Below are 26774 nucleotides of genomic sequence, written 5' to 3' on the forward strand. Positions count from 1 at the left end.
ATTCATTGTTTTGTGTGTATGTGTGTGGTTTGTTTTTGTTTTTTATTAATAAAGTCTTTATTGATTAAAATGATTAAAATGAAGAGTTGCAAAAAAGCAATCAAGGAAAAAAGCAAAGAATAAGAAAGAAATAAAGTAAACATACATACATGGATACAATCACAAAACATACAAATTCAAACACCCATTCTTATATAAACACATTCCTCTACTATTTACATTGTTTCTACTTTCTTTTGACCTCCAGTTATACTTGCTGCATTATATATTAACTAGGTCCTTCCGCACAGTTATTTGTCTTGGTTACCTTTTTCCTTATTTTATTCATAGTCTCTATCGTATTTGTCGTTTCACATGATAATCAATCAAAAACAAAGTCACACAACTTATAAAAGCCAAACTTCCATTTTTCCCTTCTGGTCTGCTGCAATGTGAGAGGCAAAGGGAACAAATTTTGGCCCACCATTGCCAACTCCTTTGGGCGGCTGCTGGACACATCAGGAGCTCTGGGCAAATTCTTAGGACAGGAGGGATTTTCTTAACTCTCCTTGATAAATTGCCAGCTGACCAAATGCCATAATCTTCTTAGATTTCCTGGAGAGCTGACTCACTAGTCAAAAGGAGAAGAGCTGGATCAAAAAGAAGAGGCCAGGGTCATCCCTGGGGGGGGCGGGACTGAGGTGCCACTGCCCCCTTGTTCCTAAGGGATTTGCTTAGGGCTGCCAGATGTGTTTGTCTTTTGTCCCTGGAGAACAGCAGGTGGTTCTAGGTAATGACAAAGCATTCACCTACGGTTATGTCTTCGACCTATCTACTGAGCAAGAGGAGGTGTTCAACGCCTGCATATCTCCCCTTATAATGGGCATCTTCAAAGGGTATAATGCCATGGTTGAGGGGCCTACACAGCTGGCAAAGAGAATGACCCCATTGTCGGAATCATCCCTCGGGCAATAAAGCTTCTCTTCCAAGAAATAAAAGAGAGGATGGAGTGGCAAATGGTGGTTGCCACGGCAATGAGCATCATCTCACGCCACCTTCACCGTGACCATTGAGCAGAAAAGCCAGTGACACAAACACCAGTTTTCATTCCAAGCTGGACCTCGTAGACCTTGCTGGTTCAGAAAGGCAAAAGAAGACCAAAGCAGGTGGTGATCCACTGCGGGAAGGGATCAACATCAACAAAGGACTCCTCTGCCTGGGGAATGTCACCAGCGTTCTTGGGGAGCAAACCAAGAAGGGAAATTTTGTCCCTTATAGGGACTCAAAGTTAACATGCTTTTTGCAAGATTCCTTGGGAGGCAATAGCCACACCTTGATGGTTGCCTGTGTGAGCCCAGCAGATTCCAACCTTGAAGAGACTTTGAAAACCTTTTGCTATGCTGATAGGGCGAGAAAAATGAAGAACAAGCCGGTAGTGAATATTGACCCTCAGGCAGCAGAGATCGGCCGGCTAAAGCTGCAGGTCTCATTGCTGCAAGCTCACGGAGGGACCCTTCAGTGTCTATGGGTGGTGAGCCCTCAGAAAAGGTGCAATCTCTGATGGGGGGAAATCACTCCCTCATGGATTAAAATAAGAAACTACGTAAGCTGCAGCCTTAGTGAAGCAGCAGACCAGATGGTCCAGATGCTGGAAAGAAGCATTGTGACAGAGGAGCAAACCGGAAAGATCAGCAGAAAGCTGGAGAAGCTCCAGGAACGCACTGCGTTGAAACTCGACCTGCAGAAGCTGCTTAAACCAAAATTCAAAACACCACAGATTAAAAACTCTTGAAAACATTTAAAAGCATTTTCAGCATTTGCCCCAACCCTAGAGTTTGTTCCAGTAAGTCTGGGCTCTTCAAGACGCCTAGCCGGGCAATGTCCCTCCAGCTTTCCCGGAGTCTAAAGCAGAGCAGGGCGAGTCTGATTCCCGCCCCCTGGGCCAGGTGGGAAAAAGCCCTTGCAGGGAACGGCCTCCAAGACTCACAGCTTGGTTGCCCTCCTCTGCACATGTTCCAGTTTGTCAACATCCTTCTTAAATTGTGGTGCCCAGAATAGGACACAGTATTGCAAGTGTGGTGGCACTGTGGGTTAAACCACAGAGCCTAGGGCTTGCCGATCAGAAGGTCAGCGATTCGAATCCCCGCGACGGGGTGAGATCCCGTCGCAGGTCGAAAGCACGAAGTGCAAGTAGATAAATAGGTACCGCGACAGCGGGAAGTTAAGTGGCGTTTCCGTGCGCTGCTCTGGTTTGCCAGAAGCGGCTTAGTTATGTTGGCCACATGGCCCGCCGGCTCCCTCGGCCAGTAAAGCGAGATAAGTGCCGCAACCCCAGATTCGTCCGCGACTGGACCTAACGGTCAGGGGTCCCTTTACCTATTGCAAGTGTGGTCTGACCAAGGCAGAATAGAGTGGTACTATGACTTTCCTTGGACACCAGACTTCTGTCGATGCAGCCTAGAATTGCATTAGCTTCTTTTGCTGCTGCATCACATTGTTGACTCATGTTCAGCTTGTCGTCCACCAAGACCCCTAGATCCTTTTCACACATGCTGCTAGTAAGCCAGGTGCCCCCATCCTATATTTGTGCAGCTGCTTCTTCCTGCCTAAGTGCAGAACCTGACATTTGTCCTATACATTCCATGTGCTTCCCATGCTCCAGGTCATGTATTTCTTCAAAGGTGTACCTATACATCCTTTGCAGAGAACGCACCTCCTCCTCCTCCTCCTCCTCCTGCCTTCCTGTTTGGTCTATTCCCTTTGAACTGGTTATACCTGTCGACTTGGAGCAAAGGTCCAAAGAAAGAGTTGCTGGGGAACAATGGGGTGGAAAGGGAGAAAGAAAATCCCTACATTCCAGCCATGGGTCTCTCAACTGTTAACAGAGAAATCTGAGTGCTCCCTTGGACAAAAAACAAGGACACCAGCCAGGAATACCAGAGCAAAACAGCAGCCAGTAGGCTTGGTCTTTATTGAAGACTGTCGCGACAGGACTCCCACCTGCCACCAGGTGAAACAAGATGGAAGCCCCGTACAATAGAAAACCCAAATTTTTATTAGCTGCTAATCCCCCCCCCAAAACTACATCACTAATACATCATGGTTACATCATGAAAGGGGAGGTCTGGTGGCAGGTCTGCACCCTGCCCTATGCCTCCCCTTGCTCACCACCCCACACCCACCAAGTGAAACAAAAGAGATATTTACATTTCCCTGTTTCCCAGCCAAGTTAATCACACCCTTTTGTCTTCATCTGGGTTTGCTATTTCTGTCTGGCACTCAGGTATCAGGATGCCAGGGATTGTCACTCAGGCAGAGGGGCTGCTGAGTAGCTGAGATCACGTGTCTATATGAATTTCTGAAGTTTTCCCAGTGAGCCAGTACATAGATACCAGGCACACTTATCAGTTGTTTGAACCAACTGATTGGTTCAAAATTGGGAAAGGAGTACGACAAGGTTGTATATTGTCTCCCTGCTTATTTAACTTATATGCAGAATTCATCATGCGAAAGGCTGGACTAGATGAATCCCAAACCGGAATTAAGATTGCCGGAATAAATATCAACAACCTCAGATATACAGATGACACAAACAGATAGAGGCGGGGAATTTTTTGAACAAACAGTTTGGGGCATGGTTGCGACGTAAGGGGATCACTCTAGATCTTTATGGAATGTAGATACCCTCTCATTTGGAGCGTGGGACATGCATGGGTGGGGGGGGGGGAGTCTGAAGGTGGGGGGGAGGTGTTCCAGTTAACAGACTGAGCCACAGCAATGCCTGGCCGGAGACAACTAGTCCTTGAATATTTGTTTGGGATCTAATTTGGGGTTAATATACAAAACCACTCCCCTTTTCTTGGTTTTGTCCAAGAACATGAAATCTTGGCCCAATTTTCTATTTGATACTATTCTACCGTGTTTCCCCTTTTTAAAGACGTAGTCATTATATAAGCCATAGCAGGATTTCTAAGCAATTGCGCGATACAAGCCATACCCCGAAAATAAGACATACTGATAGACCCTTCACCCACTAGCAATAACCCCCCTCCTGCCAGCCAACTCCCCCCTTAAAAATCTCTCCCCATTTTGCTGTCGCTCCACAGACACGTATTTCCTTTAAAAGCTTGTAAAAATGCACCGAACAGCCGTAGCTGCTGGCTGCCGAAGCCTTGTGATTTCTCTTCCCCGTTTCTGAGAGCATTTTTTTAAATAAAAAGATCCAAAAATAATTTTTTTAGCCAAGCTGTGTAAGCTCTACTTGGTGAAGGGGAGAAAAGTGGGGTGGGGAGGAGATGAAGGCACGAGGAAGAAAAGAGGGGCGATTGAAGAATGCAAAGGCTGTTTTCCCTTTTAGGGAGAGACCTCCGTGCGCGCGTCTGTCTCTCTCCCCCCCCCTGCGTCTCTCTCTCTCTCTCTCTCTCTCTCTCTCTCTCTCTCTCTCTCTCTCTCACACACACACACACACACACACACAGCCCACCTCTCGCTTTCCCCCACCTTTCCCTAAATTCCCTTCCATTCAATGCACGTTGATTTCCTCTTAACGGGAATCTCCCGTGTCTGATTGTTGTCTCATTGCTTTTACCGGGCATAAAGCAGCCTTTTAAAAATCCTGCTGCAGTTTTCTTTCTACCTTATGCTGCTTGGTTGTCTGTGGAGCTGCCCCTTTAAGGATTTGTAAGTAGTCTGGATCGCAGTCCTTGCCTTGGGGACTTTTATTTATTTATTAAGGACTTTTTCCTTCGCTGTTTGCGAGCTGCTAAAAGGAGCTGCTAAACGCTGCTTTACACAAAAGTTAAACTGCCGGTCCTAACAACACGTGCTTCCTCACCTCGCTGGCTCAATTGCTTCTCAATTGCTACCATTTACCAAGTCAGCAATCTTAATTGCTGCTTAGCTGGCTTCTTTGTTCTCAGCAGGTAGCTTCTTTGCTATCAGTGATAGCACTGCAAAGTGCTATGTTGTTGGAACTTCAGACAGTCTTGCAGTCTTGGGCAGCTGGCTGGTAGAGATCCTTACTTGCTTTAGGTATAGGCTACTGCTAGGACTGTATCACACAGATAGATTCCATTATACTGGTTTAGATTTAAGAAGCTCCAGTGTAGCAGATTGCTATTAAGTGAGTCCCCACCTTGGAGGAGAGAGAGAGCAGCCCTTCGCGAACATCCCAGGGCCGGGGAGAGAGGGCTGCACCAGGGACGCACACACCTCCCTTCCCTCAGACTCGTAATAAAAATACCGGTACCAGTAAGACATCCCACCAAAAATAAGCCACCCTGTGGTTTTTTGAGAAAAAAAAGTAATAAGACGGTGTCTTAAAAAGGGGGAAACACGGTATGTGTTTCCTGTAAATATATAATCTCCAACTTTGTTTAAGCAAGCTGCGTGCTATTTGGTTTCTTTTGGTTTTATTCCTAAATCCATTTATGTTCCACAAGAGCACCTTCAGATCCATCTCAATGTCTTCTTCTTTTGTCCCTTTACCCCTCTCCCGCCTCCTTTTCTTCTACTTCTGCTCGTTGTGTTTCCTCTAATTCTCCAAAGCCTTTTTTATATTTTCTCATAAAATAACTTGCCTTCATTGGTTCCACACTTCTTAGTTTTGTTCTTTGATAAACAAACGAGATCCCTTCTGGATATTCCTAATCAAATGGGGCGGTTTTCTTTTTTTTAATGTTTCCATCAATAATCTATACTTAGGCTCTTTTTTCAATAGTCTTATGGGGATTTCCATTAGAATAATAATTCTTTGTTCCTCTGTTTGTAGTGATTTCCCATGGAAGATGGAGCAAGCTTGTTTCCTTCTGCTCCAGTGGATTCAAGTAACAAGAAAGGAGAATCCTCCTAAGGATCAGGAAGAACTTTCTCTTCATTGGGATTTTTAAAGAAGTTGGATTATTTGGTGGTCCAAATTCCAGACACTAAGACTTTGTCTCTCTAGTATGAATTATTTGATGGGAGGTGAGATGGCTACTTTGACTGAAGCTCATCCCACATTCCAAGCACTGATAGGGTTTCTCCCCTGTATGAATTCTGTGATGAGAAGTGAGACCCTGCCTGTGCCTGAAGCTCTTTCCACATTCCAAGCACTGATAGGGTTTCTCCCCTGTATGAATTCTCTGATGGTAAGTGAGATTAGCACTCAGACGAAAGCTCTTTCCACATTTGAAGCACTGATAGGGTTTCTCCCCTGTATGAATTCTTTGATGGGAGGTGAGATTGGTTCTCTGACTGAAGCTCATCCCACATTCCAAGCACTGATAGGGTTTCTCCCCTGTATGAATTCTGTGATGAGAAGTGAGACCCTGCCTGTGCCTGAAGCTCTTTCCACATTCCAAGCACTGATAGGGTTTCTCCCCTGTATGAACTTTTTGATGGGAAGTGAGATTGTGCCTGTGACTGAAGCTCTTTCCACACTCAAGGCATTGAAAAGGTTTCTCCCCTGTATGAAGTCTTTGATGGGAGGTGAGATTGAATCTTTGACTGAAGCTCTTCCCACATTCCAAGCACTGATAGGGTTTCTCCCCTGTATGAATTCTTTGATGGATAGTGAGCTCAGCCCCCTCCCAGAAGCTCTTTCCACACTCAAGGCATTGAAAAGGTTTCTCCCCTGTATGACGTCTTTGATGGGAGGTGAGATTGAATCTTTTACTGAAGCTCATCCCACATTCCAAGCACTGATATGGTTTCTCCCCTGTATGAATTCTTTGATGGGAAGTGAGACTATCCTTCCGATTGAAGCTCTTTCCGCATTCCAAGCACTGATATGGTTTCTCCCCTGTATGAACTTTTTGATGGGAAGTGAGACTATCCTTCCGATTGAAGCTCTTTCCGCATTCCAAGCACTGATAGGGTTTCTCCCCTGTATGAGTTCTTTGATGGAACATGAGGCCATCCTTCCGATGGAAGCTCTTTCCACAGTCCAAGCACTGATAGGGTTTCTCCCCTGTATGAATTCTGTGATGGGAAGTCAGATGCTGGCTTTGACTGAAGCTCTTTCCACATTCCAAGCACTGATAAGGTTTCTCACCTGTATGAATTCTTTGATGGGAAGTGAGCTCAGGCCCCTCCCGGAAGCTCTTCCCACATTCAAAGCACTGGTATGGTTTCTGACCTGTATGAGTTTTTTGATGGGAAGTGAGATTGGTACTGTAACGAAAGCTCTTTCCACACTCAAGGCATTGAAAAGGTTTCTCCCCTGTATGAACTTTTTGATGGGAAGTGAGACTTTCCTTCCAGGCGAAGTTCTTACCACATTCCAAGCACTGATAAGGTTTCTCACCTGTATGAATTCTTTGATGGGAAGTGAGACTATCCTTCCGATTGAAGCTCTTTCCACATTCCAAGCACTGATAGGGTTTCTCCCCTGTATGAATTATTTGATGCAAAGTGAGACTATCCTTCCGATTGAAGCTCTTTCCACATTCCAAGCACTGATAGGGTTTCTCCCCTGTATGAATTCTTTGATGCAAAGTGAGACCATCCTTCCGACTGAAGGTCTTTCCACATTCTCTGCACTGATACAATTTGTCCCTACGCTGTCCTCTTTCATGTGAAGTGAGGCTATCCCTCTGAACGAAGGATTTTCTTTGATGGGACGTGGACTGGGAGCTGTCATGGACGTTCTCTACACACTCTGAATATTTATATGGCTTCTCCACTATGCAGATTCTGTTCTGGTCCCCCTTGTTCTTCCCTTCCAATTCATCACCATCTGAAATGAAGACAGAAGCTAATTAGAGTGTAAGCCATGCTAACTCTGCCAAAAGAGCTCCTGACTACCACGTTTCCCCTTTTTTAAGACACTGTCTTATAACTTTTTTCCTCAAAAAAACACATGGTGGCTTATTTTCAGGGGGGGTCTTTTTTCTCTTTTTTTTTAAGTGCCGGTACAACTGGGACCCACTAGCTCAGGACGCTCGGCGTTCTCTTCCGCGCGCCGCTGGGCGCTTTGTCGGCGCTGCCAGTTCCAAGCGGCTGCAGGGGGGGCAGTGCTTTAAACCCCCAACCCTGTAGAAAGCAATGGAAATTATGGACCGTAACAATCCTTAAGAGGCGGAGATCTTAAAAAAACCCTGGTAGCACCCTTGAAGCACAGCCTCCCAAAGCCAGGGTGGAAGAGGTCTGCTTAGACAAAGGAAAGGATCGGGGGGTGATTCTGCGCCCCGGGACCCACAGAACTATCCCAACCTGGGGGGGGGGATCAAATAGTGAAGCCCCACAGCCCTGTAGCAACAGAAGGCGTGTTCCGAAGCACCCGAGCTGTTTGGTTCTGTAAGAGAGAGGGCGTGCAGAGAGGGGAGAGCAGCAAGTCTGGGAGGGAAAACCAGGAACAGGAAGTGGGAAAGGGGGGTCCAGGGCTCTGCAGAATCCTGGAGGCTCAACTCCAGGTTGGGAGCAGGGAAGCAGGGGCGGAGCTAGCTTCAGCAGGGGCTGGAAAGGAGGGGGTAGGTAGAAAGGCACCTCAGGAGCCTGGTTTGGGACCACGGAGGGACTGTAGAGCCAGGAGGAGGGGCGTTTAGATACCCCGTCTTAAATGCTGGGTCAGAGCCCGCCAGACGCCATTGCGGGCTTCTGCCCCATGCTGAGCAGACATGATTTGAGACATCTCAGCACTGTATATAGAATGCACAATAAAACACTGAAAATCCGGACAATGTGTGGAGTGCTTACTCGGGAGTAACCAACACCCATCTGTGACAGGTTCCATAAAAAACCCAGGAATGGCAAAATTAACAACAATAATTGGGGGGGGGCACTCTATCCAAAGAGTTAAGAAGGAATGGGAAAGTGTAGAGTTATATATGGAAAAATATGGAAAGGAAAGTTAGTTAAAGATTAAAAAAAAAATCAGAAGGGAAAAAATGACATCATAAAGGGTAATAATATTAAATACAAAATAGACAACACAACAGAAAAGGCAAGTATATGACTAAATGAGATCGCACAGGGGTGAGGGAAGTTGGGAGAGAGGGAGGGGGGTAACGAATGGAAGGAGGCAATGATTGGAGGGGGTAAATTGGAGGAGGGTATAGGGGGATGAATTAAAGGAAAATGAAGACTGAGAAGCGCAGTTTTTGTTTTTTAAAGATGCAGGGGCTTGCAATCAGCCAAAGTATAGAGCCCAACTTCCAGGAGACTGCGATCTACTCGCGGACTTATAAACTGGAGGTGATCTACCCCCGTTTTATTGGGGTTCAGGTCAAAATTGTTTTTAGAGAGAGGAAATGTCCCATTTTTGAGGTTAAAGTAAAAGTTCCTGACCTTTTTTTTTATAATGAGGAATTGCTGCTAAAACTCCGTTCTTCATTCCACGAAGGGGAGAGGGTGTGGGTGCTCAAAGACTGACCACTAATGAAGAACCGTATGTTATAAGTATTCCGGCAAATGTATTCTGCTATTTCTGAGATATACAAATCATATGAGAAGACTCAGTCTACCTATTTCTATCCTTTAATTTATTATTCCTATTACCCTTGTTTTTAAAAAGCAAATTAAAAGGTATTCCAAAAAGTAAAGAAAACGGCAACACACGGAGGCCCCATCTGCGTTGAGTCGTGGCTTCTAGTGCTGCGCGATGGATCATTGGAATGGCATTCTGATCACAGAACTGGTTTTAGACATTTTGAGCTGTGCTGGCCGGGGATCTGTAATCTATTCCTAGCTCAGATTGCCTGCAGATGACAAAAGCGCAGGCAGGTAGGTGGGGGAGGCAGAAAAGGTGCTTCCCTTCTCCATCTCCATCCATCCATCCACCTGCCTGCCTCCCCCCCCCAAGCTGAGCAAGCCCCAATACCTCTGGAACTCACCAGAACTCTTGGAAGTCCCTGGGAGGGGAAGCACAGAAGTTGTGGGGAAGGATGAGGGAGACAACCTGACCAGGTCAACCGTCCATCTTCCCCCTTCCATCCTTGCTAGCTTGGCAGGATCCGTCTCTTTCATCCTTCCTGAGGAGTCGAGAAGCCAAAACAAGCTGCAGGGTCCTGGGAGAGAGGAAGAAGCAAAGGGAGCCTCAGAGGCCCTGCAGGGATTATCCTGCCCTAGATGTTCTCCTGCCCCTGGAGAAGCACAAATGGGGCAGCCCCTTCCCAACAGAAGCCCTATTTCTAAACATCTCCAGTGGTTCCAATTTCACCCGTTTGCTCCTCACCCTACTTTATAAGGCTGGCATGGTCTGCACAGTAGTGACCTGAGCGCAGATCCCATTGAACTCAATGGGGATTATGGACAGAACTTGGTGCTAAAACCAGTCACCATTCTGTCCCCAGGCCTGAAAACTGCAGCCCCAGAGCATGGGCAGAAAGCAGACTAGTAGTTATTACATGCTAGGTGCTTTATATGGAGAGCCCTGTTGACACTCTTTGAGCTCTCTCATGGCAAGCCAGGCAGATGTTGTGGCCCCATTTGCCTCTGTCTGGGGTTCCAGGGGGACCAAATCTGTATGTGGAAGCAGAGGAGCTGGAGATGCCATGTTTTTCAAATATCATGAGATGAATACACCACTCCTCCTTAGATATTGTCTGTGTTTATACACCATCTTTGCAATTAATGGACCTCTCAAGAACATTGTCCAATCAGGGGAGGCTGGCAACTGGCCTGCAGTTCCTTAGATTTCCCAAATCCAGGGAGGGTTTCTTGAGGTGTGGTTGGTTCCACCCCTGCCTCCTTCAAGCTGGAAGGGGGACCCCCCCCCACTCTCAAAGGAAGGCATTGACCACCTCCCTGGCCCAGCCAGCTGTCTCCTCCCGGCTATTTCTTGTCATCCAAGAGGGACAAAGGTCCAGACTCCAAGTTGTTGCGCTTATTGATCCGAGCACTTAGTCCACATCCTCCAGCCTTACTAACTGAAACTCATCCAACACAACAGGACTAGACTGTGCTCTGCGACACCCCAAGAGATTCATCAGCTGTTACAGCAAACTCAAGGTCTTGGTGGATTCAAGCGATTTTATCCTCAAAAGGATTTGCAAAAAAGGTCACAGTGAGCTGCTGTCAACTGTAAAGGATCCCACACTACCTGGAGCAGCTCTGCTGGCTGGCACAATGAGGGGGCCATGGTTGCTTCTTTGCTGCCTTCACTGCCACTAGGAAGTGTGTCCAGGATGAGCCCTCACCAATCAGGTTTTTCCTCCGCTCCCATTTGAGCCATCTCCCAGCTTCTTTCCTCGCCCTGACCTAAGCACTGGAGTTTACCAGGTTTAACTCTGCACTGCATAAAGCAGCACTTTCTTTTCTTTGCCCTTCGTCTTCCAATGTTCCTCATTTATTATTATTATTATTATTATTATTATTATTATTATTATTATTATTTATTTCACTTCTATACCGCCTTATATTTTTAAGAAAAATCTCAAAGCCGTTTACAGCATATTAAACATCAGTAAAACAATCCAGAATCAAACACTCCTGAAGAAAGTCAGATATAAAGCATACAGTCCAAGCAACATAATTAACAGGAAACTAAAATCTTATCTTAAAATATTTCAAAATAAAACATTACAAAGGAGGTCACCTACAGTATACATATTTAGCACAAAGTGAACAAAAAAAACCCCCCTTAAACATTTCAAAAGAAAACATCGCTAAGGGAAGTCAGATATAGAATACATATAAATTATTTGCATCACCTAATCACTCTATAATTCCACTGTAATCAGTTTTGTCTGACATATTTGCAAATCCACTTATAACTGGGTATTAAAGGTGGACCTGTATTGCAAGCAGTTCACTCCTTCCTTCATTGCATAGCTCAGTTTTCGCAGGTTTTTTGTTTTTGCCGTCTGTTTTGTCTGAATGTCCAAGTCGGCTACGACTTCTGTTAATAAAGGCGACTTTTTCATCCATCTTAATGGGGCTGATTTGCATGCTCTCAGACTTTTCCTGACCCGAAGACCCTCCCCCAAAGTGGCAGGCAGCGTCCTGAGCCCTAGAGAGCAGAGTTGCCGCAGAGTCAGACCCACAGCAGAACTCTCTATCTGGCTCTGCAGAGAGGAAGGGGGCAGGCGACGCCCACCCACACCCCCTCCCTCTGCCCGGCAGCCCTGGAGCCCCTTCTCTTCCCCCCCCAGCGCCCCCTAAGTGGGGAGAGAGGGGAGACTCACCAGTTCCCAGGAGGCGCCCCCGAAGCAGCGCAGCCGCAGGAAAAAGACCAACCCTGCACGCCACGCCCCTTGCAGGAAGAGAGGGGCTCTTGCTCTGGAGGACCCGCCCCCTCCTTCATTTCCTGCCCTCTCTAGGAATCCAGCTCAGCTCCTTTTAACCCTTGCAAAGCCGAGGGCAACAAAGCCACCCCTCTCCCCCTCTCTGCGCCCTGTGCTGGATTCTCTCTGGAAAGGGACCCGAGGGTCATCTAGGCCAACCCCCCTGCAATGCAGGAATTGCACTCGCAACCGTTCCTGGGTCAGCTCGAAGCGCCAATTTTCTGGTTAATTGCCAGACACACTGATTCATTGTTGTGTGTGTGTGTGTGTGTGTGTGTGTGGTTTGTTTGTTTTTTTAATTAATAAAGTCTTTATTGATTAAAATGATTAAAATGGAGAGTTGCAAAAAAGCAATCAATGAAAAAAGCAAAGAATAAGAAAGAAATAAAGTAAACATACATACATGGATACAATCACAAAACATACAAATTCAAACACCCATTCTTATATAAACACATTCCTCTTTCTACTATTTACATTGTTTCTACTTTCTTTTGACCTCCAGTTATACTTGCTGCATTATATATTAACTAGGTCCTTCCGCACAGTTATTTGTCTTGGTTACCTTTTTCCTTATTTTATTCATAGTCTCTATCGTATTTGTCGTTTCACATGATAATTAATCAGAAACAAAGTCACACAACTTATAAAAGCCAAACTTCCATTTTTCCCTTCTGGTCTGCTGCAATGTCCTCCGTTCTGGTCTGCTTTCTCCTCCTCCGTTCCTCTCCCCAAGCCGCGGACAGGAAAGAGGCACCCCGGGGTTTGGAGAAGCGGCGTCAGGGGGACAGGAACGGAGGAGAAGAAAGCGCTGCTTTCTCCTCCTCCGTTCCTCTCCCCAAGCCACGGACAGGAAGGAGGCATCCCGGGGTTCGGAGAAGCGCTTGCGCAGCGCTTCTCCGAACCCTGGGACCTGTCCTTGCTGTCAGCGGCAGGGGGACAGGAACGGAGGAGAAGAAAGCACTGCTTTCTCCTCCTCCGTTCCTCTCCCCAAGCCGCGGACAGGAAAGAGGCACCCCGGGGTTTGGAGAAGCGCTTGCGCAGCGCTTCTCCGAACCCCGGGACTTGTCCTTGCTGGACGCACACACGTGCGCGCTCCCCCCCGCCAACGCTGTCCGGCTGGGATCAGCGGTTGGCGGCCGCAGGGAAACGGTAGGTGGGGGGGGGAGAGCGTGTGTGTGTGTGCATCCTGTCTCTCCGTCGAATCCCTGTGTCTCTGGGGTACATGCGCAGTACCCCAGGGACACACGGGACAACTTGGACGCAGGGACAATTTGGACTTTATTATATAGGATGAGATCGCACAAGGGTGAGAGAAGTGGGGAGAGAGGGGTGTAAGGAATGGAAGGAGGCAATGATTGGAGGGGGTAAATTGGAGGAGGGTATAGGGGGCTGAATTAAAGGAAAATGAAGACTGAGAAGCGCATGGTTTTTGTTTCTTAAAGATGCAGAGACTTGCAATCAGCCAAAGTATAGAGCACAACTTCCAGGAGACTGCGATCTACTTGCGGACTTATAAACTGGAGGTGATCTACCCGTTTTATTGGGGTTAATGTCAAAGTTGTTTTTAGAGAGAGGAAATGTCCCATTTTTGAGGTTAAAGTAAAAGTTCCTGACCTTTTTTTATATAATGAGGAAATGCTGCTAAAACTCCGTTCTTCATTCCACGAAGGGGAGAGGGGGCGGGTGCTCAAAGACTGACCACTAATGAAGAACCATGTTATAAGTATTCTGGCAAATGTATTCTGCTATTTTTGAGATATACAAATCATATGAGAAGACTCAGTCTACCTATTTCTATCCTTTAATTCAGGGGTTCCCAACAAAATTTTCTCGAGGACCCCTCATCAAGCCGCTATTGTGACAAGGACCCCCATTAAAAAACCAATTTCCAAGTAATCAGAGTTATATTTTCTAATTTTTCCAGTAAGCTTAACACTGATCTTGGAAGGGTTAGGTTCAATGGACACTGACAAGATCGGTTCGAGAGTCACTGACTTACTTGTTTGAACATCAAATGCATTATCTTCCTCTTCATCTGTAGGCCTTTGTCATTTTAACGAACCACTTTTTAACCAACGGTCCATTTTTAACTACGCGAACTGTAGTTTCCGCGAAAAACAACTGTCACAGTGGCCGGAGCGGGCTACTTCAGAGTAACGACTCTACACAGCTCTGCATTTTATCTTTTATTGGTGCTGCGTATTTACAGTGCTGAAGGCAATGCTATTTACACGGACAGATGTTCTCAGCTTGAATCAGAACCTCCGAATGGCGTTTGGCGCGTTTTTCTCCAACACAACAACTTGGGGAGACCCATCCTCTTCCCTCTCCGCTTTCTGCGCAATTCCGGAGTTGGGGGGATGGGTCTGCCCCCCTTGCTTGCCCCTTCCTGTCCCACCTGGGACCCTGGCTCCGCTACTTTGTCTGAGCCTCGGACATGACTTCCTGCTTCCCCACTGGAATCGGAACTCTCTCTGCTTTCCCCTGCGCTCGGGGATGGGCTTGAACTCAGGAGGGGAGGGACTTCGCGATATCCCCTGTCCCTCACATCCACCCCCCTCCCAAGCCCCCCTTCTCCCCTCCCAGGGGGCCCCCTGGGTGTCGGTGACGACTGAAAGCCTAAAAACTCTGTACTTTCCGAGCCCGTTGGTGTGAACACCTCCCCCCAGTCCTGCGAGCTCCCTCCTTCCACCTGGGAGGACTGAAATCCCAAAAAGTCCGTGGCGTCAGAGCTGGTGGGGGTAAAAATGCGCTGCCAGTCTGCCTCTTCCTCTGACAGGGTGGACCTCGGAGACGCCCATACTTCTTCCTCCTGGTCCTCAAACTCCGCTTCCCATCCCCATGGCGAACTGCTCTCCACTCCTTCCTCCCCCTCCCCCTCCCTTTCCATGTACCAGGGCTTGGGCCTGTGTGGGAAGAGGGCGTGAAATTCTTCCACCAAGAATTCCTCCTGTATCTGAGTGGCTGGGACCCATTCATTCTGGGACGGCGGGGCATCCTCCCATGCCATGAGGTACTCCAGGCCCCCCACCCCTCTCCGTGAATCAAGGATGGCCGTGGCCTCATTGAGTTGCTCCCTGCCTCCCCTCTCCCCCCCTCCCTCGGGGGTCTGTTCGCTGTTTCGGAGCCTGCTGCTTTCCCTGTACGGCGACAGCAGCGATCTATGAAATACTGGATGCACCCTCATGTTCTCTGGCAGTGCCAGCCTGAAGGCAACCGGGTTGACCTGTTGCGTGACCGTGAAGGGGCCCAGCCGTCTGGGTGCCAGCTTTTTGCACCTCCCTCTGGTGGGAAGGCCCTCCGAGGACAACCAAACCTTGTCCCCCACCCTGATGACCTCCCCTTGTCGCCTGTGGCGATCTGCCCCCTTCTTGTACGCTTCCTTGGCTCTCTCCAAGTTTTCTCTGAGCTGCTGGTGCACCGTCTCCAGTTCCTCTGCCCAATCCTCTGCCTGTGGGCCCTCCTCCTCCTCCTCCCCCTCCCTCTCTGGGAAAGATCTGAGGTCGCGCCCGTAATTGGCCTTAAAGGGCGACACCCCTGTGGAGACGTGCACTGCATTATTGTAGGCAAATTCTGCCAGTGGCAGGCGATCCACCCAGTCCGTTTGCCTCTGGCTGACGTAGCATCTCAGGTACTGCTGCAGAATGGCGTTGACCCTCTCCGCCTGTCCGTTGGTCTGCGGGTGCCGAGCCGTCGACAAGCTGACCTCCACCTGCAGGAGGTTCATGAGCCGCCGCCAGAACCTGGAAACAAATTGGCGGCCTCTATCCGAAATAACTCTTAAAGGTAATCCATGCAGTCTGAATATGTGGTCAACAAATAGTTTGGCTGTCTCTTCTGCAGAGACCGCTCTGGCACACGGTATAAAATGGCACATTTTGGACATAAGGTCCACCACCACCAACACTGCGGTCTTGCCCCTGGACGAAGGCAGGTCTGTGATGAAGTCCATGGACACCACTTCCCACGGCCTGTGCGGTGTGGCTAAGGGCTCCAGCAACCCTGCTGGCGCTGCTCTGACCACCTTTGCTCGCTGGCAGGTGTCACAGCCCCTTACATAGTCCCGAACATCCTCCCGCACCCCTGGCCACCAGAAGTGTCTCATGACTAGGTGAGTGGTTTTGTCCCTTCCAAAATGACCGGCCGTTGGGTTGTCGTGCATCTGCTTGAGGACCTTACCTCTGAGCTGGATGGTGGGCAGGTACAGTGCACCCTTGTAGAAAAGCAGCCCCCTGCGTTCTGCAAAGTCTTTTGCCTGCTCCCTCCCCCCTCGCAGCTCTCTGAAGATGCGTTTGGCGAACTCATCTGCTGCCGTCAGTGCTGTGAGTTCCGCCTCGCTCACCACTGCTGCTCCGCAGGACCATGCCGACGGGGGAAACACGTGTCGGGGTGCTGGTGGCAACTCCTCCTCCATGTACTCTGGTTTGCGGGAGAGGGCATCCGCCCTGACATTCTGCTCCCCCGGTATGTAGTGGATGGAGAAGTTGAAGTGCGAGAAGAACTCTGCCCACCGTATCTGCCGCTGGTTGAGCACCCTGGCCGTTCTCCAGAACTCCAGGTTCTTGTGGTCTGTGCACACCTGAATGGGGTGCTTGGCGCCCACCAGGAAGTGTCTCCAGTGCTGGAACGCAGAGTGGATCGCGAGAAGTTCCTTATCAAACACCGTGTAGTTGCGCTCCGGCTGGGTCAGCTTTCTGGAGAAGAAGGCACAGGGTCTCCACTCCCTGTTGGCATCCAGTTGCAGCAAAATGGCGCCCACAGCTCTGTCTGAAGCGTCTGTCTCCACGCGAAGGGGCGCATCCTGTACCACGTGGAACAAGTTCTGGTCTGAGGTGAACACCCTCTTGAGGCTTTTGAACGCTGCTTGCGCCTCTGGTGTCCACCTGAACTTCTGCTTGCCTCTCAGGCAGTCCGTGATGGGGGCCGTAACGCAAGAGAAGTTCTTGATGAACTTCCTGTAGAAGTTGGCGAAGCCTAGTAGGTGTTGGGCATCTTTGCGCGTCCTGGGGCTGTGCCAGTCCAGGATGGCCTGCACCTTGTCCTTGTCCATCGCTAGCCCCTTGTCTGACAGCTTCCGTGTTTCCCCTTTTTAAATACGTACTCATAAAGTAAGCCAGGGCAGCAATTTTAAGCATTTGAGCAATATAAGACATACCCCGAAAATAAGACATACCCCCATGCCTGCCAGCTCGGGGCCTGGAACCAGCTGCTGCAGCATGGAACGCTCAGCAGCGGTGGGCAAAGCAAGGAAGCAGAGCGCGGAGATACGGATTAGCTGTAGCACGAGAATCAGCTGTTCCTGGCTCAGCTGCAGCGCGCGCCTACCGGTAGCTAAGTCAGCCGTGAGGAGGGAAAATGGCGTTTAAAAACGCCGTTTGAAGTGATTTCAGCCTGCCACCCCGCCACCCGGAACCGGCTGCTGCAGCGCAGAGCGCTCAGCAGCGCCCGGGTGGAGCGCCCAGCAGCGCAGACGGGAGCACCCACTGGCGCGGACGGAGCGCTCAGCAGCGGCGGGGCGGCAGGCCTCCTTGGCAGGGCCAGGAAGAGATGAGGCCGCTGGCTAGGGCGCTCCTGACCCCAGCCGCTTCCACGCGGCAGCAGGAAAAGAGCCGTGCGGCCACATGGAGAGGCGAGCGCCCGAGCGGGAGACGCGCGCTCTGCAAAGCTCCGCACTCACTTCATCTGCCCGCCGGGAAAGCGAAGTGGGGAAGAGAAAAAGAGAAAAAAACTGAAGCGGCTCTTTTTCTCTTCCCCACTTTGCTTGGGGAGGCGAGCGCCCGAGCAGGAGACGCGCGCTCTGCAAAGCTCTGCACTCACTTCATCTGCCCGACGGGAAAGCGAAGTGGGGAAGAGAAAAAGAGCTTTGCAGAGCGCGCGTCTCCTGCTCAGGCGCTCGCCTCTCCAAGCAAAGTGGGGAAGAGAAAAAGAGCCGCTTCAGTTTTTTCTCTTCCCCACTTCGCTTTCCCGTCGGGCGGATGAAGTGAGTGCAGAGCTTTGTAGAGCGCGCGTCTCCCGCTCGGGCTCTCGCCTCTCCAAGCGAAGTGGGGAAGAGAAAAATCAAGTGTGGAAGACCCTCTGTTAATGGTAGAAAATGGGTGGATTTCTTGCCTTTTCCAGTCCTAGAATGCTATGCTTAATATTAATTATGCAAAGCAGTAATATGTATGCAATCATGTGTATGCAAATACCTTTAATTAACATAACTTGCTCAATTGGCATATTTTCTTCTTAACCAAATATTTGAGTATTAGGAGAATTTACAGTTCTTTTGGCAGAGGGTGGTGGAATGGCTGGATGAAATGCATGCATGGGTGGTAATAGGAGAACAAAGATGAAGGGCACAAAGGTGGACCAGGAGGCTAGGAAGAGCCACCCAACCTTACTGCCCTAAGAAGTGTAGCCTTCTGGAGATAAGTGCTCCAATGCAGAAATTTATGGTGGGTGCAGGAGCCCTGGCTCTCCCATGGGTTAGCATGTTCTCTTGAGCACATTGATCTTTTCTCTCTACTGAAATTAGTGGAGCATCCTATGCTTATTCGAGGTCTCTGTGTGCATCACATCTCCAGGCCGTGGCTCAGTTGCAAAGAATCTGCTTTGCATGCAGAAGGTCCCAGGTACAATCCCCAGAATCTCCAGGTAGGACTGGGAGAGACTTCCCACCTGAAATCCTGCAGAAGAGCCATTGCCAATCAGTGTAAACAACACTGAGCTGGATTGACAATCGTCTGACTAGGTCTAAGGCAGCTTCTTATGGTCTGGATGGGTATTTTCGGATATTCTCTATGAAAACTAGACACATGTTTTAGAAAAAAGCTAAATTATGCACCTGATGCCATACATACTTCTGTCCATGCATAACTAATGATGTTGATGATGGTGATGATGGAGTCATATTTATAGTGGATCACAAACTGGATGTGCCAGAAAGTGTCATGTGTGATTGCACTGACTACTAGAACACCAAGCCTTAAGACATCCCCTGAAAATAAGACACCGTGTGTTTTTTTGAGGAAAAAAAGTTATAAGACGGTGTCTTAAAAAAGGGAAAACACGGTTGTAGCCCAGGAAGTCCACTTCCCTGGTGTGAAACTTGCACTTCTCCAGCTTCACATACAGGTGGTTCTCCTTCAGGCGCTGCAACACCTCTCTGACATCCTTCACATGCTGCACTGGGTCATTGGAGTAAATAAGGATGTCATCTAGGAAGACCAAGCAGTTCTTGAAGAGGAGGGACCCCAGGACGTGGTGCATGAAGGCCTGGAAGCATGCTGAGCCCCCTTGCAAACCGAAGGGCATCACCAGATATTCAAAAGAGCTCAGCGGCGTGAACATCGTGGTCTTCCACTCATCGCCTTCCCTGATCCTGATCAAGTTGTACGCCCCCCTCAGGTCGAGCTTGGTGAAGATCTTGCCCCTGCGTGCTGCTGTCAGGAGATCGTCCACTGGGCATTGGGAAAGCCACCGGTTCCGTCATGCTATTGAGCCGTCTGAAATCCACCACCAGGCGGCGCTGTTGTGTGTCTTTCTTGTCCACCCAGAAGACCGGGCTGCCCCCTGCTGCCTTGCTTTCTCTGATGAACCCCCGCTTGAGGTTCTTGTCTATGAACGCCCGCAGATCCTCCAGTTCCTGATCTGACATGGCGTACAGCTTGGCTGGGGGTAGCGTGGCCCCTGGCACCAGGTTGATCTGACAGTCAAAAGACCTGTGCGGGGGTAGGTGGTAGGATTCCGCTTTGCTGAAGACCTCCTGCAGGTCCCAGTACGGTTTGGGTATCGCCTCACCCCCTTTGACGTGCATGGTGGCCACCGTGGCTATCGGAGGCCCCTCCCCTGGTTGGTGCTGCATGCAATGTTCCAGACAAAAGTCCGATCCAAACGTGATGCATCTCTGGTGCCAACTGATGGAGGGGTCGTGGCGCGCCAGCCAGCTCATGCCCAAGACGATGGGGGGGTCTGAGATGGTGGTGACGTTGAATGCCAGTGTCTCTGAGTGCCGTCCCACAGTCATTCTCATGGGGGGGGGGGTTTGATGAGTGATGGCCCCTCCCAGCAACTCCCTGCCGTCAATGGTGGCTACGTGCAGGGGAAAATCCAGCTGCAGAAGTTGGATCTGGTGCTCTTCTGCAAAGTTTCTCGAAAAGAAGTTGGCAGACGCCCCCGAGTCAATTAACGCTAAGACCGTCAGGGGGTATCCATTTGGGAGCGTTAGCGTCACTTCTAGAACCACCCCTGCTCTGGGGTGGGGTGGGCTGGCGCTGCTCCTCGCTGTGCGGGTGGGCGGGCTGGGGCTGTTGTCTGCTGCTTGCGCCTGGCTGCTGCCCCTTGTCTCCTGCAGCCAGGCTGTCTCGTTTCCCTGCTGTTGTGCTGCGTCAGTGGGGAAGGGCACAACCGTTCCCGCCTTTCCTTGCCACTCCCTGCGATGTGGGCAGTCTCTGACGAGATGCTGAGGGGAGTTGCAGAGGAAGCAGTTCCCGCCCCTTCCCTCCTTGCGTCTTGGCGCCGCTGGGGTTTGAAAAGCCCCCCCGCGCGCGCTATCAATTTGCATGGGTTCCTGGTCTTGGCTGACCCCAGGCGTGGCTTGGAAGGGCTGTTGGGGGAGTGGCTTCTCCTGAGACCGTGGGAACCAAGCCCGCTTTGCGCGCGTTGCTTGCTTGTCGTTCCACCGGGATTCCTGTCTCACCCCCACCGCCAGAGCCGCTTTGCTCAGCTCATCCATACTATTGGGCTTTGGACCTCTCGAGAGCTCATCCTTGACATCCTCATGCAACCCCAAGTAGAACGCCGCTTGCATCGGAGCCGAATGCAGTTCCCACCCCAGTCTGTGCACCAGCATGGTGAATCTCGACCAATATTCGCGAACTGTCATTTTTCCCTGGCGTAAATTATGCAGTTCCTATTTGGTCTGGTCCATATGACTGTCAGACGCATACATTACTTTTAAAGCTTCTAAGAATAGTTTGACATTCTTCATGCAAGGATTTTTTGTCGCGATTAACGGTCTGAGCCACTCCCTTGCTGCCCCGGTAAGGTGTTCCACTATAAACGCTACTCTGTGCGCATCATCAGGGAACTCATCATTGTGCAGCTCAAGGGCATACAAAATCTCAGTCTCAAAGCCATGATACTCCCTCGGATCTCCGTTGAACTTGCTTACTAGGGTTCCCGCTCTCCTTCCTGGCAGCACTTGGAGTTGGGGGGCCCCTCCCACCTTGTTTCTCTCTGCATCCAACTTGTTCTGGAGGTCTACCGCCACCGCCCTTAATTGCTGCTCTTTTTCCTGTAGCGCTCTCACCTGTTCCGCAAGGTGTTGCCTGTCCTCCTGGACCTTCTTCGTCTCTTCTTTAGCTGCCTTTAATTCCCCCTGTGCCTGCAACGCCAGTTGCTGCAAGTCCTGCTGGGCTTTCTCTGCGATCTGCCGCCATTTCTCCGCTTCTGGCGCGCTCATCCCGGCAACTCCAAAGTAGCCCAAAAAATGATTCGGAGGTTGCTGTCACAGTGGCCGGAGCGGGCTACTTCAGAGTAACGACTCTACACAGCTCTGCATTTTATCTTTTATTGGTGCTGCGTATTTACAGTGCTGAAGGCAATGCTATTTACACGGACAGATGTTCTCAGCTTGAATCAGAACCTCCGAATGGCGTTTGGCGTGTTTTTCTCCAACACAACAACTTGGGGAGACCCATCCTCTTCCCTCTCCGCTTTCTGCGCAATTCCGGAGTTGGGGGGATGGGTCTGCCCCCCTTGCTTGCCCCTTCCTGTCCCACCTGGGACCCTGGCTCCGCTACTTTGTCTGAGCCTCGGACACGACTTCCTGCTTCCCCACTGGAATCGGAACTCTCTCTGCTTTCCCCTGCGCTCGGGGATGGGCTTGAACTCAGGAGGGGAGGGACTTCGCGATATCCCCTGTCCCTCACAACAACGCTTTGTTTACAAACACTACTGTTTTGCAAAGAGGCAGCGCGCGCCAGGGAGGAGGGAGGGGAATGGAGAAGACAGGGTACCTGCGCAGTAGCACACAAATGGAGCCGACGCGCGCAAAGCATCTTGGGGAGGTGAGCGTTAGTAGAATGCGCGCGCTGCCTCTTTGCAAAACAGTAGTGTTTGTAAAGCGCCACCTAACGGCATACAGCAGAACTACTGCCTCTATCTAATTCTAGTTTTGTGCTAGACTCTGCTCATGCAGGAATTGGCCAAAACAAAAAATCTGTTATCATACGAAATATATTTAATATATTTTTTATTCTAATAGCATCTTGCGGACCCCTCTGGCTTAGCTCGCGGACCCCTGGGGGTCCGCGGACCACCTGTTGGGAACCACTGCTTTAATTTATTATTCCTATTACCCTTGTTTTTAAAAAGCAAATTAAATGGTATTCCAAAAAGTAAAGAAAAAGGCAACACACGGAGGCCCCATCTGCGTTCAGTCATGGCTTCTAGTGCTGTGCGATGGATCGGTAAGTTTTCTGACATTGGTATGGCATTCTGATCACAGTACTGGTTTTAGACATTTTGAGCTGTGCTGGCCGGGGATCTGTAATCTATTCCTAGCTCAGATTGCCTGCAGATGACAAAAGCGCAGGCAGGCAGGTGGGGGAGGCAGAAAAGGTGCTCCCCTTCTCCATCTCCATCCACCTGCCTGCCTCCCCCCCCCCCAAGCTGAGCAAGCCCCAATACCTCTGGAACTCACCAGAACTCTTGGAAGTCCCTGGAAGGGGAAGCACAGAAGTTGTGGGGAAGGATGAGGGAGACGACCTGATCTGGTCAACCGTCCATCTTCCCCCTTCCATCCTCTCTAGCTTGGCAGGATCCGTCTCTTTCATCCTTCCTGAGGAGTCAAGGAGCCAAAACAAGCTGCAGGGTCCTGGGAGAAAGGAAGAAGGAAAGGGAGCCTCAGAGGCCCTGCAGGGATTCTCCTGCCCTATTCTCCTGCCCCTGGAGAAGCACAAATGGGGCAGCCCCTTCCCAAGAGAAACCCCATTTCTAAACATCTCCAGTGGTTCCAATTTCACCTGTTTGCTCCTCACCCCACTTTGCAAGGCTGGCATGGTCTGCACAGTAGTGACCTGAGTGCAGATCCCATTGAACTCAGTGGGATTATGGACAGAACTTGGTGCTAAAACCAGTCACCATTCTGTCCCCAGGCCTGAAAACTGCAACCCCAGAGCATGGGCAGAAAACAGACGAGTAGCTATTACATGTAGGTGCTTTGTATGGAGAGCCCTGTTGACGCTCTTTGAGCTCTCTCATGGCAAGCCAGGCAGGTGTTGTGGCCCTATTTGCCTCTGTCTGGGGTTCCAGGGGGACCAAATCTGTATGTGGAAGCTGAGGAGCTGGTGATGCCATGTTTCTGAAATATAATGAGACGAATACACCACTCCTCCTTAGATATTGTGTGTGTTTATACACCATCTTTGCAAGTCTCCAGTCTCAAAATGTGGCCCCCACCCTGGCATGGAAGCCGTCAAAGTATAGATCTTCCACATGTCCTAAATCTGTAGTGTTCTTAAGAACACCAGGCATGCAGACCCTTTAAAAAAACCTCCAGAGGTGAGCTTTACACTCCTCTTGTGACAAGATTCCCAAAGGCTTATCATTGCTTGATAGAACTAGCCTCTTTTGAGATTGCACCAATTTCCATTTCTTGTTTATCAAAACCCACAGCCTCTCTGCTATATTTCCCCCAGAAGGTTTTACAAGTACCTATCAGGATGGTAAGAATTTTATTACAGTGAGCCAAGAAGGATTTTATGTGTTCCATGTCCTCTGTTAGTAGTAGTACAAGGCATCAATGACTGATAATCCCTCATTTGTCCCAGAAGGTTGGGAGAAGGAGTCTTATCCTTGCTTTAGCATTCCCTGAGAATAGATCTGAAATTTGCTTTCACATTAGTTCTTCTCCATGTTTAGCCTGAATAGGGGAGAGACATGTTTTGTTTCATCTGGGACAGAGGAAGTGGTCCGCTAGTGCTGCTGCAGATGCAAAAGGGCTTTTCTTCTCCCTGTGCTCCTCCCATGTGCAAATGTTCCCGTCTGGCTACAGCCTCTGTTAACAAATGTGTCTTATCCCCAAACCTGAAAGGGGTTTCTTTGCAAGCCCAGTTTTCCTTGACCCAAAGCCCCCTCCCCCAAAAGGAAGGCAGCATCTGGATCCCAAGGAAGAAGAGAGCTGCAGACCTCCTGCAAACTCGCCCGCTCCCTGGCTTGGCAGAGAAGAAGGGGGACAGGACCTTCTGCTCCCTGACTTGGGGGTCTTCCCAATGATCTAAACAGGAACCCCCATTCACCCTCCCTGCACTCCTGGAACCCCCAGGACAGCCTAAGGGGGAAGAGAGAGGAGACTCACCGGAGTCCAGGAGGGGCACCGAGGAAGTTTGGCGAAGGAGAGAGAAGTAAGCAGCCTCCTCTCTGCCTGCAGGAAGGGATGTGGGAGGGAGGGAATTTGGACATGGAGGACCTTGCCCTCTCTCAGCCTCCACTTCCTGTCCTCTCTAGGAATGCAGCTCTGCAGCTTTTAACCCTTGGCAAGCTGAGTTCACCCCTCCCTCTCCTGCTCTGCAGTTTTCCCGCTTCTGTGCTAGCGCTCAAGGGGTTGCCCCTCCCCCTCCTCTATCTGTGCCAAGGACTCTGCCCCAAGGAGCCCAAATCTTATCCAAATTAACTGCAAGGGAGACAGGGGTTCCCCACTACTATTCTGTCACATACCCTTGGATCCATAATTTGAAACAGCTACATATTGTTAAACTTTAGAAATTCATAAGAAGTCACATCATTGTATCAATCTTCTCAGTTCCAATGGCATTTAGGACCCAGGAAAGTGAGGCATAAGGGGAGGGGTCAGTGAGCCCCCCATGACCGGTGAGATCCTGCCCCAAGAGTGGGGCCAAGCCTGGAACCCATCGGAAGGGGGATTCTGGGCATTCCTCCCCCCCAGACCCAGAGAGGAAGCAGCGCCTGGATGCAAAGGAAGAGCAGAGCTCCAGAGAGGAATTTGGGGGGGGGGCAGCAGGACCCTCTGCTCCCAGACTTGGGGGTCTCCCCCTGCCATTCAGAAGCAGAACCGTCCCCTGCAGCCCTGGGACCCCCTTCTCCCCCAGGCACCCCAAGGGGGAAGAGAGAGGATGAGACTCACCGGATTCTTCTCAGGAGGGAAACCGAGGCAGCACGTGGTGGAGACAAGAGACACAGGAAGGGGCTGGGTATGCGGGAGGGGGGGTCTGCTCTGGAGGACCTTCCCCATCTCTCTACTTCCTGTCCTCTCTAGGACTCCAGCTCTGTTCGAATTAACGCTTCGGAAGCTGAGCACAGCCAGCTGGCCACTCTCCCTCCCTCCCAGAATTCGGATGGTCCAGACGCAGGCATCCCCAAACTTCGGCCCTCCAGATGTTTTGGACTACAATTCCCATCATCCCTGACCACTGGTCCTGTTAGCTAGGGATCATGGGAATTGTAGGCTAAAACATCTGGAGGGCCGCAGTTTGGGGATGCCTGGTTCAGAGAATGTGCAGAGTTCTCTGTGATTCTCGGCTCAGAGGCCATCAAAACAAAAGCCTCGTACCTTGCCCCCAGATGGGTGGGGTATAAAGAATAAACTTGGTCACCTCATGAGAAGAGAAGACTCCCTGGAAAAGACCCTGATGTTGGGAAAGATGGAGGGCACAAGGAGAAGGGGACGACAGAGGACGAGATGGTTGGACAGTGTTCTCGAAGCTACAAACATGAGTTTGACCAAATTGCGGGAGGCAGTGGAAGACAGGAGTGCCTGGCGTGCTATGGTCCATGGGGTCACGAAGAGTCGGACACGACTAAACGACTCAACAACAACAATCTTCTTATTCTTCTTATTCTTCACCTGTTCAGTAGCAGACTGCAAGTCTGTTGCCATATTAGGAGGGGCCTTGAGAGAGACCCCAGTCCCTTTAGAGCAAATGGCTCCGGTGGTAAAGCAGGAGACTCTCGATCTCAGGGCCGTAGGTTGGAGCGCCACGTGAGGCAAAAGATTCCTGCCTTGCAGGGGGTTGGACTGGATGACCCTCGGGGTCCCTTCCAACTGGAGAATTCTGTGAATCTATTCAATGTAAAAGAATCAGTACATTTCCTAGCTGGAGAACTCGGTCCAAACTTATAAAGAGAACTTCCACAGGGACAAATGTCAGGTTCTGGATTTAGGCAGGAAGAACCAGAGGCACAAATCTCAGATGGGGCGCCCCCGGCTCGCTGCTCTCCCTCCCGCCTCATTCCCAAATTCTGGAGGGCTGGGAGAGGCAGCTGGTTTTCTGCTGTATCCAATTGAGCTTTAGAATCTTAGAATCTATAGAATTTGGGGGGGTTGAAAGGGACCCCTGAGGGTCATCTAGTCTAGGGGGAGGGAAGACTGGCAGGATTTTTGCCTGTCGCAAAGCCGGGGGGAGATTGGTAGGAAAGGAAAAGGCGGGCTTCGAGCGGGAGATTGGCAGCGAGGCTTCGCGCAGGCGCAGTAAGGAGCTCCCCCCCCCGCGCTGGCCTTAAGCGGGCTTCCACCACGGAGGGGCTCCAGAGTCCTAGAGCGGCACTCCCTGCCATTCGCTAAGTAAGAGACCCCCGAGGACTAGA

General features: G+C 50.1%; 1 protein-coding gene across 10 annotated transcripts; it reads right to left on the reverse strand.

The window, feature by feature from the left end:
• Positions 1–5373: 5373 nt before the first annotated feature.
• LOC118092268 (uncharacterized) lies at positions 5374–26770 on the reverse strand. 10 transcript variants are annotated; one of them, XM_060280499.2, is made up of 4 exons: positions 25315–26770; positions 22873–23046; positions 9792–9965; positions 5374–7696 (listed from the first exon to the last, which is right to left on the reverse strand). In XM_060280499.2, the coding sequence occupies exons 2-4, from the start codon at positions 23003–23005 to the stop codon at positions 5904–5906; spliced, it is 2100 nt and encodes a 699-aa protein (XP_060136482.2). In that variant the 5' UTR covers positions 23006–23046; positions 25315–26770; the 3' UTR covers positions 5374–5903. The 10 variants fall into 10 exon arrangements, with proteins under 10 accessions (XP_060136482.2, XP_060136483.2, XP_088510502.1 ...); XM_060280500.2 differs by lacking the exon at positions 25315–26770 and adding an exon at positions 24529–25073; XM_088654376.1 differs by lacking the exon at positions 22873–23046.
• Between the last annotated feature and the right edge of the window lie 4 nt (positions 26771–26774).

Source organism: Zootoca vivipara, chromosome 11 (genome assembly GCF_965207765.1).
Source record: "Zootoca vivipara chromosome 11, rZooViv2.hap1.1, whole genome shotgun sequence".
NCBI classification, from domain to species: Eukaryota; Metazoa; Chordata; class Lepidosauria; order Squamata; family Lacertidae; genus Zootoca; species Zootoca vivipara.